Genomic DNA, 17,143 nt, shown 5'->3' on the forward strand with positions numbered 1-17,143 from the left:
CTTCAGCAGTGACCCCACTGATTGGATAAGCGAGCATTTCCTGCAGGGACAACACATCAGAGGAAGGGGTAAGCATAGGTGATTGGGAGATATCTGAATGGTGGCTGCAAGGGAACAGGACAACTGGGTATGCATTGTTTTAAAGCACCCTGACTCAAAACAAAAACACTGGACTATTCCTTTAATCACTGCAAAATAAAAGGTAAAATGAGCCAGTATTAACAGAGTCAGGCTGTTTGATAACAAAAAAAAACCTATACTTTCCTCCCTCGCAGCCTCCATTATCACAATGCCCGGTCTCCCACACACGTCACTTCCCAGAGGTGCAGAAAATACTACTCGTGACATATTATCTGAAGCTCTGAGAAGTAAGTGCAGCAGAGACCGAGCGCTGTGATAACAGAGGCTCTGGGGGAGCAGGGGAGGTAAGTACAGGACATGTTTTAAAATGAAACTTTTGCAGGATAACCCCTTTAACCCCTTCCCTCTGACGATTTTTCATTTTTTGCACTTTTTTTTCTTCCTCACCTCACTTTTCCACCAACAGACCTATATGAGGGCTTGTTCTTTGCGCCAACAATTTTACTTTGTAATACCATTAATAATTTCACCACAAAATCTATGACGAAACCCAAAAAAATATTAATTGTGGGGCAAAATTGAAAAAAAAAAAAAAATTTTTTTTTTTAGAGGCTTCCGTTTCTACGCAGTACAGTTTTTGGGTAAATTGACACCTTATATTTAATCTATTTTTCTGTAGGTCCATACGGTCGCAAGGATACCCAATTTATATTGGTTTGATTTTATTTTACTACAAAAAAAACAAAAAACATAACTACATGCACAAAAAGTTATACGTTTAAAAATGTCCTCTTCTGACCCCTATAACTTTTTACAGGGATGTATGTGGGCTCATGTTTTGTGCCATGATCTGGAGTTTTTATCGGTACCATTTTTGTTTTGCTCTGACTTTTTGATCACTTTTTATTCATTTTTTAATGGTATACCATGTGACCAAAAATACGCTTTTTTGGACTTTGGATTTTTTTTTTTCACGTGTACGCCATTGACCGTGCGGTTTAATTAACAATTTATTTTTATAGTTTGGACATTTACGCACGTGGTGATACTACATATGTATATATTTATTTTTATTTACACTATTTACTAGGGGTGTGAATCGCCAAGAATTTGGCGATTCGATTCGAATCGCGATACCAGTGTGGCGATTCGATATATCGCGATATATCGCGATACCGTCTAGGTGACGATACATCGCGATATATCGCCCACCTGGGAGCATTCATAGATCCCAATAGACGCCGCTGTCAGCTTTGACAGCGGCGATCTAGTACTCCGGTGCTCACTTTTCTCATGTTATCCCGTCCGGGCTGCAAAATAAAATAAAACGCACTTTCTCTTACCTGCCAACGAGCCCGCGGAGCTCCGGTACAGTCCGGTACAGGTGTTCGGTCCCCGGGCTGTATTCTTCTTACTTCCTGTTAGTCCGGCACGTCACATGGAGCTTCAGCCTATCACCAGCCGCAGCGATGTCCCGCCTCCGCTGGTGATAGGCTGAAGCTCCATGTGACGTGCCGGACTAACAGGAAGTAAGAAGAATACAGCCCGGGGACCGAACACCTGTACCGGACTGTACCGGAGCTCCGCGGGCTCGTTGGCAGGTAAGAGAAAGTGCGTTTTATTAAAAATTCCACATCCCTAAAAGAATCGATTCAAAAATATTTTGAATCGATTCTGTATCGGCAAATGAAAAATCGCGATTATCGCGAGAATCGATTTTTTCTTACATCCCTACTATTTACACAGTTTTTTTTTTGTTTTGTTTTTTTAAATGGGTAAAGAGGGGTGTTTCAAACCATTATTAGGGAAGGGGTTAAATCACATTTTAATTATTATTTTTTTTTTTTACACTTTTTTATCCCCCATAGTGGACTATAACATGAAGTACATTGGTTGCAGAAACTGATCAATGCTATGCCATAGCATTGGATTGATCAGTGTTATCGGCGCTCTACTGCTCCTGCCTGGATCTCCGGCATGTAGCAATGAATCAGCAATCAGACAGCAGGAAAGAAGGTGAGAAACCTTCCGCTTTCCTCTTAGCCGATCAGGATGCCGCGGTTTTGCTGCGGCAGTCCCGATCAGCCCATTGAGCTAGCCGGTAGTTAAATTAACCTCTTTTAGATGCAACGATCAACTTTAATCATGGCGTCTAAAGGGTTAATGCTGGACAACAGCCCGATCGGCGATGTCTGGCATTAGCCGTGGGTCCCGGTTGCTTATAGCAAGCGGGACCCACTGGGTATGATGCGCGCTCACCTGCTGAGCGCGCGTCATGCCTTGGGAGCCCGCAATGGACGTACATTCACGTCCATTTGCGGCAAGGGGTTAAGGGCACTAAAATTAGTTTACAAGCTGAATGTAAGGTGAAACTGATAACATGGTTGGGTTTAATGGACATAAACAACACTAATCCAAAATCAGCAAGGAATACACCTTTAATTCAATCAGTTATATGCACGTATGCACTTTTTAAACAAGGGGTGGATAATGGTAGCCCAATTAAGACCCATCAGGTCATGTTTTAACTACATTTCTTTTGGCTGTAAAATGTTATATTTGTGCACAAACAAGTAATTTTATCATGGAGTTTAAAGGGGTATTCCAGGAATTTTTTTTTTATATCAACTGGCTCCAGAAAGTTAAACAGATTTGTAAATTACTTCTATTAAAAAAACAATCCTTTCAGTACTTATGAGCTTCTGAAGTTAAGGTTGTTCTTTTCTGTCTAAGTGCTCTCTGATGACATGTGTCTTGGGAAACGCCCAGTTTAGAAGAGGTTTGCTATGGGGATTTGCTTCTAAACTGGGCGTTTCCCGAGACACGTGTCATCAGAGAGGACTTAGACAGAAAAGAACAACCTTAACTTCAGAAGCTCATAAGTACTGAAAGGATTAAGATTATTTAATAGAAGTAATTTACAAATTTGTTTAACTTTCTGGAGCCAGTTGATATTTAAAAAAAAAAGTTTTTTTTCCTGGATAACCCCTATAAGAGAATGTGATATATAAAAAAAAAAAAAACCCTGCTAGTTTTAATAAAATGGCCCAAACAGTTGCATGGAAACAAAGCTCAAAGTCAATATGTTACCTAGTTTTCTAATTTTTACTCAGTCAAAGGCTGAATCATGTTTCTTTTATCTAAATCAGTTTCTATTTTTTGCTTGCAATTTTTTTTATTTCATTTTTTTGTACATTATTATGGGGAATATATCTTGCCTGATCTGTTTTTAACAGCCTTTAGATATATACTTTACAGCAAACCCCTTGAACATATAGACTGGAAATGACCCACTGACATAAATAAGAGAGATTTCTGGCTGTGCTCTCTGACCTGTGCGGAGGTAACTCTACAGGGAAGGGTAGGGGCTGAGATCTGAGCATCTGCTATTGTGAATCTTGTCTGCAATCCAGTCTGTGATAAGGAGGACACTGCTGGGAAGTGATCTCTACAGAATAGGAAGTCTTAGCTTAATATTAGGCTTAATGGGCAGAATTAAAACTGCACAATTTCAGGTTTTCAGGAACATTACATAATAAAGATAGAATTGAAAAATCTGAAAAAACTAAGAAAATTAAAAAAGAAAAATATGAACATAACTAGATTTAAATAATAGATCATTTTCAGATGACACATACACTTTGAGCTTTTAATGTTTAAAGGAAAGACTTCTATTTTATAGGTATTTTTTATTTTTATTCCTAGAACTTGTTTGCTGACAGAAACGGGGATTCCTGTGGTCACTTGCAGAGTGTATAAGTAAGCGATTTCTTTTTATTAGCACACACATATGCGCGCACACACACACACACACACACTTATTCGTATAGAATATGATGATTTATACCTTGCAGGGATGTTCTCCAGGAGACAACGCAAAATCACTGACTTTCTGTAAGTGCAATTTATTTGCAATAGTATCTGACAAAAACAGCAAAATGTAAAAAAACTAAAAAAAAACAAAAAATAAAAACACACCACAATAAATGCACTAAAGTAATACAATGTTTTTGCTTTATAAAGAAGTAATAACGCCAAATCGTAGCGCCAACAGTAATAACACCAAAGAATGCAAACAACTGTAGTGTCTACTGTGAATGGTGGCTGAAAAGGAACATCTGCCTGTATATCTTTACTTAATATTCATCAAAATATAGGCCTGCATTTATCATTGTAGGTGTAAGTGAAGCATTTATCATTGTAGGTGTAAGTGAAGCACTTTTTACTTTTTTTTGTGTGTGCTGGTGATGTGTAGGAGAACCAAATTTATTAAATGGTCACAGAGCATTTGATACATTTTGTGCAGGTCACATTTTCTGAAATTTCTCTCTTCACTTACACCAAAAAGCTAAGTCTGGGCTGGTGTAGTTTTAGAGATTTTTCAGTGGCTTTGCGCCTTTTTTGCACCTTTTCACAAAAAGGCACAGTTCATAAAATCCTTCCATATCACATGTATTGCCAAAATCAGTGGATTGCAACTCAAAATAAGCAGAAATGTGAAAAACCAAAAGGCGCAAAAAAGGCACAAATAAACCCTGCTTGTGCCTTTTTTGAGCCTTTTCTAGACACAAAAAACTGTGCTAAATGTTGGCCATAGTGACTGGTGGTTGTTCAGTGCAGGGCAGCAGAAGAGACTGAATGTTTTGTGTTCATGGGGAGAGAACTCTACAGGGATTCATAGTTGTACAGTTGTTGAGTTTTCAGACAGGCTCACCTCTGCTTGGGAAAGTGAATGAAGCTTGAAATGTCAATGAAAACATGGCACTCACCACATTGTAGTCTTGAATCAGATGTTTATCGTAGTATTGCTGGAACAAACATCAAAAAGGTAAAGCTGATACGCTGCGGGAATGAGGGGAGAGTGCGGGGGCAAGGCAATGTCTGTTTCGTGTGGCCCCAAACGGATGTTGCCTTGCCCCCGCACCGATTTCCCGCAGCGTGTCAGCTTTACCGTTTGATGTTTGTTCCAACGATACTACAATAAACATCTGATTCAAGACTACAACGTGGTGAGTGCCATGTCATTCTGAAAGCTTTCTGTTCGGACTAATTTGTTCTATTTGCTGCATTGACATTGAGCACCACTCTGTTTTAGCTGACCGCCCTTCGTTTGTCAGCGCATACATGTGCACACTATAGCTTAGTTCAAAATTGCAGTGCATAGTTCCGTTTTCTTTTGGCCTATATTCAATGAAAACATGAAGATGCCAAATAGCAGAAAAGTCTGCACAACTAAAGTCAGTTTCATATGAGTGTATGAAAGATATAGTTCTCCTTGCCCTCATATTTTCTGATGCCTAAACCTGTAGTCCTATAGCCAGTTGCAATCTCAGTCACATAAACAATGGTAGATGTTCGATATTAATAAGGTAATCTTTGGAAAAGGATGACACTGCTTTATACAACTCAAACCACCTGCCCCCAGCAAGTAATACACTCATTACCATAATACAGTGTTACCATACCGAAATTGTTGTTTTCAAAGAAGTGCACTTCATTATTTACATTCCTCGCACAAATCTTCTCATCGTCAGACCAGCGAGGAGACCTGGAGTAGATAGAAGCAAACATTAGCCTCATACCATCTACAGTACAGACCAAAGGTTTGGACACACCTTCTCATTCAAAGAGTTTTCTTTATTTTCATGACTATGAAAATTGTAGATTCACACTGAAGGCATCAAAACTATGAATTAAAACATGTGGAATTATAGACATAACAAAAAGGTGTGAAACAACTGAAAATATGTCATATTCTAGGTTCTTCAAAGTAGCCACCTTTTGCTTTGATTACTGCTTTGCACACTCTTTGCATTCTCTTGATGAGCTTCAAGATGTAGTCACCTGAAATGGTCTTCCAACAGTCTTTAAGGAGTTCCCAGAGATGCTTAGCACTTGTTGGCCCTTTTGCCTTCATTGGGTTCAGGTCCGGTGACTGTGGAGGCCAGGTCATCTGGCGCAGCACCCCATCACTCTCCTTCTTGGTCAGATATCCCTTACACAGCCTGGAGGTGTGTTTGGGGTTACTGTCCTGTTGAAAAATAAATGATGGTCCAACTAAACGCAAACCGGATGGAATAACATGCCGCTGCAAGATGCTGTGGTAGCCATGCTGGTTCAGTATGCCTTCAATTTTGAATAAATACCCAACAGTGTCACCAGCAAAGCACCATCACACCTCCTCCTCCATGCTTCACAGTGGGAACCAGGCATGTAGAGTCCATCCGTTCACCTTTTCTGCGTCGCACAAAGACACGCTGGTTGGAACCAAAGATCTCAAATTTGGACTCATCAGAACAAAGCACAGATTTCCACTAGTCTAATGTCCATTCCTTGTGTTCTTTAGCCCAAACAAGTCTCTTCTGCTTGTTGCCTGTCCTTAGCAGTGGTTTCCTAGCAGATATTCTACCATGAAGGCCTGATTCACACAGTCTCCTCTTAACAGTTGTTCTAGAGATGTGTCTGCTGCTAGAACTCTGTGGGGCATTGACCTGGTCTCTAATCTGAGCTGCTGTTAACCTGCGATTTCTGAGGCTGGTGACTCTGATGAACATATCCTCTGCAGCAGAGGTGACTCTTTGTCTTCCTTTCCTGGGGCGGTCCGCATGCGAGCCAGTTTCTTTGTAGCTCTTGATGGTTTTTGCGACTGCACTTGGGGACACTTTCCACCTAGAATATGATATATTTTCAGTTGTTTCACACTTTTTTGTTATGTCTATAATTCCACATGTGTTAATTCATTATTTTGATGCCTTTAGTGTGAATCTACAATTTTCATAGTCATGAAAACGTCCCCATCTCTGAGGCATCGCTCGGCACAGAATGCCAGGGCACCGAGATCGCGGAGGTCCCTCGGATAGGGGATAAGATGTATAAAGCCGAAATACCGCTTTAACCCCTTAAGGACCAAGCCCATTTTGGCCTTAAGGACCAGGCTAATTTTTGTTTTTGCACTTTTGTTTTTTCCTCCTCCCTTTTTAAAAATCATAACTCTTTCAATTTTGCACCTACAGACCCATATAAAGGGCTTGTTTTTTGTGACACCAATAGTACTTTGTAATGACATCACTTATTTTACATCAAAATCTGCAGAAAAACAAAAACTTATTTGTGGGCTGGACAAAAAAAACTAAACACCATTTTGTAAATTTTGGGGGCTTCGGTATCTAGGCAGTGCACTTTCGGTAAAAATTATGCCTTCTCTTTATTCGGTAGGTCCATACAGTTACAAGGATACCCAATTTATGGTAGGTTTTATTTTATTTTACTACCATTTACTACTATTTAACTACATGCACCAAAATTAGTATGTTTAAAATTGTCATCTTCTGACCCGACTTCTGACTTTTATTTTTCCACCTACGGGGCTATATGAGGGCGTCGTGATCTTTAGATTTTATTGGCACCATTTTTATGGGACTTTTTGATTGCTTTTATGAATTTTTTTTATGGTATATGAAGTGACCAAAAATTCACAATTCGCCATCGACCGTGCGGTTTAACTAACCATATATCTTCATAGTTCGGACATTTACAAAGCGGCGGTACCACATATGATTATTTTTATTACATTATTTTATTTAAAAAATGGGAAGGGGGGGGGGAATTCAAACTTATTAGGAAGGGGTTCATTCACTTTTATTAACTTTGTTTTACACTTTATTTATTTTTTGCAGTCCCCATAGGGGACTTTAGGTTGCATACACTGATCAATAGAGAAGTGTAACGGATGATCCGATTACGAAGAAAAGGGGGAACATCTGAAGGAGCGCAGACCTCTAAAGGCTGAGTTAAAATGAATGATTTATTTTAAAATATGCAACGCAACATAAAAACAGCGTTTCCAGCCCGTACCGGGCTCTTCCTCAGGCAGTAATAGAAACAGGTAGTTACACATGTACATTTAAAACAAACTTGTATTTTACTTCCGGGTCCGGTAAAGGGGCCGAACCGGAACCAAACCATACGGTCCAAAGTGAAAAATGACACTAATGGGTATGAAAAAATAAATAGGAAATATACATAGAAAATAGGAAGAGAACGTTCCTAAGTAGGTGGCTATACTGGGTGAAGTGTGTGTAAATGGAATTTCAAACATTATCGATGTCGTTGAGGGACCGGTGGCGCAGGCGCAATGGTAATAGTTTTCTAAACGGCTGAGGGTCAGATGTGGAGAGACATATAGTTGGCGCATGCTCAGCAGTGTGGCGAACCCAAAAAGCTGGACATGTATGGTGCTTCTATATCTGTAAGTTGGTAAGTTTCATCCAATTACTTCTTTTACTTCATTTAACCCGTACGGGGACAATGTACGGAGTGTAAACATCCAAAATATTTCAAGTTTCTTCAGCTGTTCAAAACGGTTGTTAGCTGTTTTGGGTACAGAGTCAATAGGTTTAATGGTGATGGCGGGATCCATTCCTGGGTGTGAGATGGTGGTGTGTTTAGATAATCCATGTAAGAGGAATTGTCTTTTCATATTTAGCCTGTGTTGATTTAATCTCAAATGGAGAGGTCTAGTGGTCCGACCTATATATTGAAGTGAACAGCGGGTGCATTCTATCAGATAGATGACGTAATCTGTAGTACAGTCATGATGATATTTGATCGGGAATGTGTCTCCTGTAGTGGTAGATTTGAAAGTGGTATGCCCATGGCATATTTGAGTGCAACATAAGCATCTTGATTTATAGCACTTATAGCTTCCCTTTTTCTGTGATGTTCCAGGGACGGTTTGGTTCTTAGTATGCCGTCTGACCTGGCTTGGTGCTAGTATGGTTTTGAGTGATGCTGCTTTCTGATAGGTGCATCTCGGTTGTGTAGGGATATTACAGGAGAGAAAGGGGTCTGCACGTAAAATATGCCAGTGCCTGGCTAGTATTGATTTGATCCTACTTGCATCTTTACTGTAAGTCATGATTAAGTTGGTGGAGAAGTTATTGTTTGTTTCTATGGTATTATCCTGTGTTTGCTTTCGGACACACTCAAGTTGAGTCAAAGATCTTGTACAGTTATAGGCATCATTAAGTACTTGTTCCGGATAGTGTTTTTGCCGGAACCGGTCGTGGAGGATGTGGGATTGCAATTTGAATTCTTCCTGCTTGGTACAGTTTTTTCTTATTCTTTTATATTGGCTATATGGAATGTTTAGTAACCATTTTTTATGATGGGCACTATGAAAATCCAGATAACTGTTTGTATCCACTTTCTTAAAGAAAGTGGATGTAATAAATGATGAAGTATTGTGGGTAACGTGGATGTCCAAAAAATCAATGCTTTCTCTACTGGATGAAAGCGTAAACTGAATGCCCCATGTGTTCTTGTTTAGGTGTTGTAGGAAGGTGGGAATTAGCTCTTCAGGTCCTTTCCATATTAGGAACAGATCATCAATATAGCGGAAATATACAGCTATATGTTCCATAAATGTGGGATTGTCCCAGATGTGATGGGTCTCGAAGGCCCCCATGAATATATTAGCATAAACTGGGGCGACCTTTTGTCAGGTTATCGTTTGTTGAATCAGGTTTCTTTGATACCATACTATTGAGATCACTACTGACCAGTAGTGATCTCAATAGTATGGTATCAAAGAAACCTGATTCAACAAACGATAACCTGACAAAAGCCGAACGTACAGCCCTAAAAAATCTACGGGAGAACAAACAAATCGTAATCAAGCCAGCAGATAAAGGAGGGGGGCTAGTAATTCTTGACTACGATCGCAATGATCAGGAATGCCTACGGATCCTCTCAGATTCGGAATACTACTCTATCACAAAATTAGACCCCTTTGAAAAAATAAAAAAAGATCTGGCAGCTATCATCAGTACTGCCACAGAAGATAAAATACTAACTAAAAAGGAACAACAATTCATCCTACAAACTAATTTCAATAAACCTTACTTCTACCAACTACCAAAGATACAAAAATCTCTAACTCACCCACCTGGCCGTCCAATTATCACCTGCACTAATGCTACTAATAGCAATTTAGCACACTATTTGGATCGCTTTTTACAACCTCATGTCACTAGTCTATGCAGTTATCTAAGAGACTCCACTCAGCTCATTGAACATCTACTCCAGTTACCTTGGAAACCTGAATACACCCTTATCACATGTGACGTCACTTCATTATACTCCAATATACAACATGATTTAGGTATCAAATGTGTCTCGGACGTCCTTCATAAAGACTCCTCCATCTCCACCAATCATCGTGACTTCCTTATAAAAGCACTATCCTTTATTCTCCATAACAACTACAATGGAACTATCACCAGAAGCATGGGACAGCGATGGGCTCGAAGGTCGCCCCAGTTTATACTAATATATTCATGGGGGCCTTCGAGACCCATCACATCTGGGACAAGCCCACATTTATGGAACATATAGCTGTATATTTCCGCTATATTGATGATCTGTTCCTAATATGGAAAGGACCTGAAGAGCTAATTCCCACCTTCCTACAACACCTAAACAAGAACACATGGGGCATTCAGTTTACGCTTTCATCCAGTAGAGAAAGCATTGATTTTTTGGACATCCACGTTACCCACAATACTTCATCATTTATTACATCCACTTTCTTTAAGAAAGTGGATACAAACAGTTATCTGGATTTTCATAGTGCCCATCATAAAAAATGGTTACTATACATTCCATATAGCCAATATAAAAGAATAAGAAAAAACTGTACCAAGCAGGAAGAATTCAAATTGCAATCCCGCATCCTCCACGACCGGTTCCGGCAAAAACACTATCCGGCACAAGTACTTAATGATGCCTATAACTGTACAAGATCTTTGACTCAACTTGAGTGTGTCCGAAAGCAAACACAGGATAATACCATACAAACAAACAATAACTTCTCCACCAACTTAATCATGACTTACAGTAAAGATGCAAGTAGGATCAAATCAATACTAGCCAGGCACTGGCATATTTTACGTGCAGACCCCTTTCTCTCCTGTAATATCCCTACACAACCGAGATGCACCTATCGGAAAGCAGCATCACTCAAAACCATACTAGCACCAAGCCAGGTCAGACGGCATACTAAGAACCAAACCGTCCCTGGAACATCACAGAAAAAGGGAAGCTATAAGTGCTATAAATCAAGATGCTTATGTTGCACTCAAATATGCCATGGGCATACCACTTTCAAATCTACCACTACAGGAGACACATTCCCGATCAAATATCATCATGACTGTACTACAGATTACGTCATCTATCTGATAGAATGCACCCGCTGTTCACTTCAATATATAGGTCGGACCACTAGACCTCTCCATTTGAGATTAAATCAACACAGGCTAAATATGAAAAGACAATTCCTCTTACATGGATTATCTAAACACACCACCATCTCACACCCAGGAATGGATCCCGCCATCACCATTAAACCTATTGACTCTGTACCCAAAACAGCTAACAACCGTTTTGAACAGCTGAAGAAACTTGAAATATTTTGGATGTTTACACTCCGTACATTGTCCCCGTACGGGTTAAATGAAGTAAAAGAAGTAATTGGATGAAACTTACCAACTTACAGATATAGAAGCACCATACATGTCCAGCTTTTTGGGTTCGCCACACTGCTGAGCATGCGCCAACTATATGTCTCTCCACATCTGACCCTCAGCCGTTCAGAAAACTATTACCATTGCGCCTGCGCCACCGGTCCCTCAACGACATCGATAATGTTTGAAATTCCATTTACACACACTTCACCCAGTATAGCCACCTACTTAGGAACGTTCTCTTCCTATTTTCTATGTATATTTCCTATTTATTTTTTCATACCCATTAGTGTCATTTTTCACTTTGGACCGTATGGTTTGGTTCCGGTTCGGCCCCGTTACTGGACCCGGAAGTAAAATACAAGTTTGTTTTAAATGTACATGTGTAACTACCTGTTTCTATTACTGCCTGAGGAAGAGCCCGGTACGGGCTGGAAACGCTGTTTTTATGTTGCGTTGCATATTTTAAAATAAATCATTCATTTTAACTCAGCCTTTAGAGGTCTGCGCTCCTTCAGATGTTCCCCCTTTTTTTCGTAATCGGATCATCCGTTACACTTCTCTATTGATGCACTGGACTCCGCTACCTAGAGCCCAGAGGAACCTGGATGCTGCGACCTCCTTCTCCAAACTCAAAGTGACTGCAGATGTTATGCTCTGAGCATAACACCGTAAGGTAAGGGACCATCCTGCTGGCCCATTTATTACTATCGACACACAAAGTTACCCTATTTACCTGCACGAGGTGCGCACCGTTTTCTTTCTTGTATCCTATACACTGATCAATGCTATGCCATAGCATAGGATTGATCAATGTTATTTGTGCTCTGCTGCTCCAGCCTGCTGAAGCTTCCTGGAGCAGCAGAGGACAGATCGGATGGCAAGGAGGCAGGTAAGGGCCCTACTGCCGTCCACTCGGCTGAATGGGACACTGTGATTTTACGGCAATGTTCCAGATCAGCTCCGCTGAGCTGCCGGGATCGTTAAACCTGCATTTTATATGTTGCAATCAACTTTCATTGTGGCTTCTAAAGGGTTAATGCCACGCATCGGCCCGATCGGCGATAGCAGTCGGGACCCACTGGGTTTGAAGCGTGCTCAGCTTGTGAGCATGCTTCAAATACTGGTTATGGGACCAGGGCGTTCAGATACGCCCTTTGTCCTTAAGGTGTTAAAAGAGTGAACCTAACCTATAAAATGTTTCAGTAAATAAACTGGTGGTTCATTTAAGCAGATCTTTAGACTGCCCAAGAGGGGAATGTTTCCACAGTGAAACCTCAGAAGACTGACCAAAATTGCAGTAAGAAAACAACTACTATGCATAAATTATGGTGGACTGAGAATCTGTCACCCAATATCAGGTCTGGGTAAGGGGGTGGTCTTTACAAAGAGCTGGTCTTTTGGAGAGATTTCACTGTTTATTAGAAAGGGGTACACTCAATCAGTCAAGAGTGGGGGCTATGGGCAGCCTTTCTTACTGTCTGGAGGATCAATATTCATTTACCACTTCAATCTATTCTTCTGAAGAATACTTACACTAACACACTGAATTTAGTTGCACAATTTTTCACTTCAGTAGACTGTCATTTTACTAACCAGTTTTCCATCTTCTTCTGGATGAATGCTTTCACCAACTTTCCTGTTTTTAAGTCATATAACTGGAGGTTGGGCACTCCGGCTGTGCCATCTTTTCCAGCTGAAATGAAGTAAGGTCTGGTTAAAGCTTTGTTATTCCAGCAAAGAAATATGTCAGGACACACAGGCAGAGGTACTCCTTATCTACCAAAAAGCAAATCCATAGTCAATAATAGTGGTACACGTTCTGTGCTTCAGGAACTATAGTTATCATAATTATTACAAACATCCATACACACTGCTGTACTACAGCCAATAGAGCACATATAAACAATGACCCTCATTTTCTACAGCAGCTTACTCTAACCCTGAGGAACCACCAACAGGCCATGTTTTCAGAATAATCTTATGACATATGTGATTTAAGTATTGATAGCGCATCATAACTTACCACAGGATATCCTGAAAACATGACATGTAGGAAGTACTTGAGGACTGCTCTAGAGTAAGCCCAAACCACAAGTGCATAATTCATGCTGAAGATTAATTTGGTGCATAGATTATGGTTTCCTTAAAGACTTCTTTAACACCTTAAAGGACATGTGCCGTAAATGTACGGCGCTGCAGACCCGACGGTAATGGCGGACATCAGTGATCGTGCTGATGTCTGACATTAACCCCTCAGATGCCTTGATCAATACAGATCACGGCATCTGCGGAAGTGTGGCACTTATAATGGCTGATCTGATTGCCCGCGGCACTGCCGCGGGAATCAGATCAGCCAAGATGGCGAACGGAGGTCCCCTCACCTGTCTCCGTCCGTCTCCCAGGGTCTTCTGCACTGATCTGCCTTTCAGCAGACCAGAGCAGAAGATCGCCGAGAATACTGATCAGTGCTATTCCCTATGCATAATACTGAACAGTATTAGCAATCTAATGATTGTTATAAGTAGTCCCCTATGGTGACAAAAAAAAGTGTAAAATAAATGTAAAAAAAAAAGTGGAAAAAAAATAAGTGAAAAAGCCCCTCCCCAATAAAGTTTTAAATCACCCCTTTTCCCACATATTAATACAAAAAAGTGTAAAGAAAAAACGATAAACATTTGGTATCGCCGCGTGCGTAAATCTCCGAACTATAAATATACAATGTTAAAATCAAAACTTTTTTCTGCTTTTTTTGTCACATAACTGCAAAAAATCGCATATACACAAATGTGGTACCAGAACAAACTACAGATCATGGCACAATAAAATGAGCCCTCACACATCCCTGAATACGGAAAAATAAGAAAGTTAGAGGTGGCAATTTTAAACATACTGATTTTGTAAAAAAAAAGTGTGAGATTTTTTAACAGCAGTACAATAATAGAAAAGTAGTAACTATTGGTATCATTTTAATAGTATTGACCCAGAGAATAAAGAAAACATGTCATTTTTACTGTAAAGTGTACAGCGCGAAAATGAACCCCCCCCCCCCCCCCCCCAATTTGCTAAATTATGATTTTCACTTAAATTTCCTTACACAAAAAATATTTTTGGGGGTTTACCATACATTTTAGGGTAAAATGAGTGATGTCATTACAAAGTACATCTGGTCACGCAAAAAACAAGCCCCATATGGGTCTTGAAATATAAAAGAGTTATGAATTTTAGAAGCGAGGAGGAAAAGACGAAAACGCAAAAATAAAATTGGCTGTGTCCTTAAAGGGGTACTCTGCCCCTTGACATCTTATCCCCTATCCAAAGGATAGGGGATAAGATGTCAGATCACCGGGGTCCCGCCGCTGGGGACCCCCGGGATCGCCGCTGCGGCACCACGCTATCATTACTGCACAGAGCGAGTTCGCTCTGTTCGTAATGACGGACGATACAGGGGACGGAGCAGCGTGACGTCATGGCTCCAACCCTCGTGACATCACAGCCCGTCCCCTTAATGCAAGTCTATGGCAGGAGACGTGACGACCGCCACGCCCCCTCCCATAGACTTGTATTTATTGGGCGGGCCGTGGTGTTACGAGGGGCGGAGCCGTGACGTGACGATGCTCCAGCCCCTGTATTGCCCGTCATTTCACGCAGAGCTAAAACGCTCTTTGCAGTAATGATAGCGGGGAGCCACAGCGGCGATCCCAGGGGTCCCTTTGGATAGGGGATAAGATGTCTAGGGCCGAAGTACCCTTTTAAGATCAAAATGGGCTGGGTCCTTAAGGGGTTAAGCGATGGAGAAGCCCCAAAAATTCCTTGAAAAAAACACCACTAATGCAGACAAATGGCACAAACCAAACACTTGAGAGAATATTTAAAACCTCAAAAAGGCCTCAAAAAATGAAAGAAGCTATCTGATTGGTTGCTATGGGCCACTGCACCATTCTTCCTCTATACTGGTTTTATTATATCTCCCATTTGTATTTAGAGTTTTTAATTCTTTCCAAAAGACTTTAGAGAAAGTTCTGGCTAAAGCATTTTGACGTAAAATGGTTTTGTAAATGCTAATAACACCATAAAAAGCACAGCTTAACTACATTTTCTGTAACACAGACAGAAATCTGAGCTTTTTTCACAGCATAAACAGGTTTTAAAAAAACAATTTTTTTCAAATCAACTGGTGCCAGAAAGTTAAACAGATTTGTAAATGAAAATGAGAAGTGAAGGAAAAAAACGGAGCACAGACCTTTAGTTGCAGATGATCAGGAACTTCTTTATTGAAGACTTGGGGACACCATATGCTGGGGGAGCAAGACGCCGGACAGTTTGTGGGCTACGACTGTATCGCGCTTCATCTGGCCCTGAGGCCCACGAACTGTCCGGCGTCTTGCTCCCCCAGCATATGGTGTCCCCAAGTCTTCAATAAAGAAGTTCCTGATCATCTGCAACTAAAGGTCTGTGCTCCGTTTTTTTCCCTTCACTTCTCATTTGCATTTGGATTACTAGTTGACTGCTCTGCACGTGTCAGCACGACCGCACATAGTTGTTTGCATGGGGATAGCCCGACTGAGGATAGCATGATCTGTTGCCGCAGACCAGCACAATACCGAGGGAGGGTGCCCGGCCACGCTTCTTTTGTGTGAACAGATAAATGACTTCCATTAAAAAAAAAATGTATCCTTCCAGTACTTATCAGCTGCTGTATGCTCCACAGAAAGTTTTGTAGTTCTTTTCTGTCTGACCACAGTGCTCTCTGCTGACACCTCTGTCCATGTCAGGAACTGTCCGGAGCAGGAGAGGTTTGCTATGGTGATTTGCTCCTATTCTGGACAGTTCCTGATACATACAGAGGTGTCAGCAGAGAGCACTGTGATCAGACTAAAAAGAACTACACAACTTACTGTGGCGCATACAGCAGCTGATAAGTACCGGAAGGATTAAGATTTTTAAATAGAAGTAATTTCGAATTTGTTTATCTTTCTGGCACCAGTTAAGTTAAAAGACAAATGTTTCTTTTTTTGTTTTTTTACCAGAGTACCCCTTTAAAACAAACTTTTTGACAAAAGTTTTGATTGGCCAGGATCTGGGTGTTCAGACCCACATTGACCAGTAGACAGAGGGGAAAGAAGCATGTGGCTGAATGCTTCTCTCTAGGACTTGCTGTAGAAGATGCGCCATGGAGTCCATCTCCTGCAGAGACAGTGTTTGCAGCAAGCTGGGGAGAGAAGTACTCAGCCACACACTTTTTCCCAGCTCTATCTTAGGACTGGTGGGGATCTGAACATTTACACCCCGACCAATCACAACGTGTGACATGTCAAAAGTTTATTTTCTTTAAGTAACAGGGACACTTTCCAATATTTTAAAATGTATTTTGTAAACAGACTTACGTGTTTACAAAAGATAGCCACCAATAGGATACAGAGGGAAGAATATTCACTTTACATAAGCACATGGGCGGAGATTTATCAAAACCTGTGCAGAGGAAAACTTGCCCAGTTGCCGATAGCAACCAATCAGCTTGCTGCTTTCATTTTTAT

At 40.7% G+C, this 17,143-nt stretch overlaps 1 protein-coding gene across 1 annotated transcript in view; it reads right to left on the reverse strand.

Annotated features, from left to right (window-relative positions):
* EIF2A (eukaryotic translation initiation factor 2A) overlaps positions 1-17,143 on the reverse strand; it is a 61,712-nt gene that overhangs the window by 27,156 nt on the left and 17,413 nt on the right. Inside the window, exons 5-7 of the mRNA XM_056564758.1 lie at positions 13,203-13,302; positions 5,547-5,629; positions 3,929-4,002 (exon numbers count right to left, since the gene is read on the reverse strand). Coding sequence (XP_056420733.1) covers positions 3,929-4,002; positions 5,547-5,629; positions 13,203-13,302 — 257 coding nt within the window. The remainder of the gene's footprint in view (positions 1-3,928; positions 4,003-5,546; positions 5,630-13,202; positions 13,303-17,143) is intronic.

This window comes from Hyla sarda, chromosome 3, assembly GCF_029499605.1.
Source record: "Hyla sarda isolate aHylSar1 chromosome 3, aHylSar1.hap1, whole genome shotgun sequence".
In the NCBI taxonomy this organism is placed as follows: Eukaryota; Metazoa; Chordata; class Amphibia; order Anura; family Hylidae; genus Hyla; species Hyla sarda.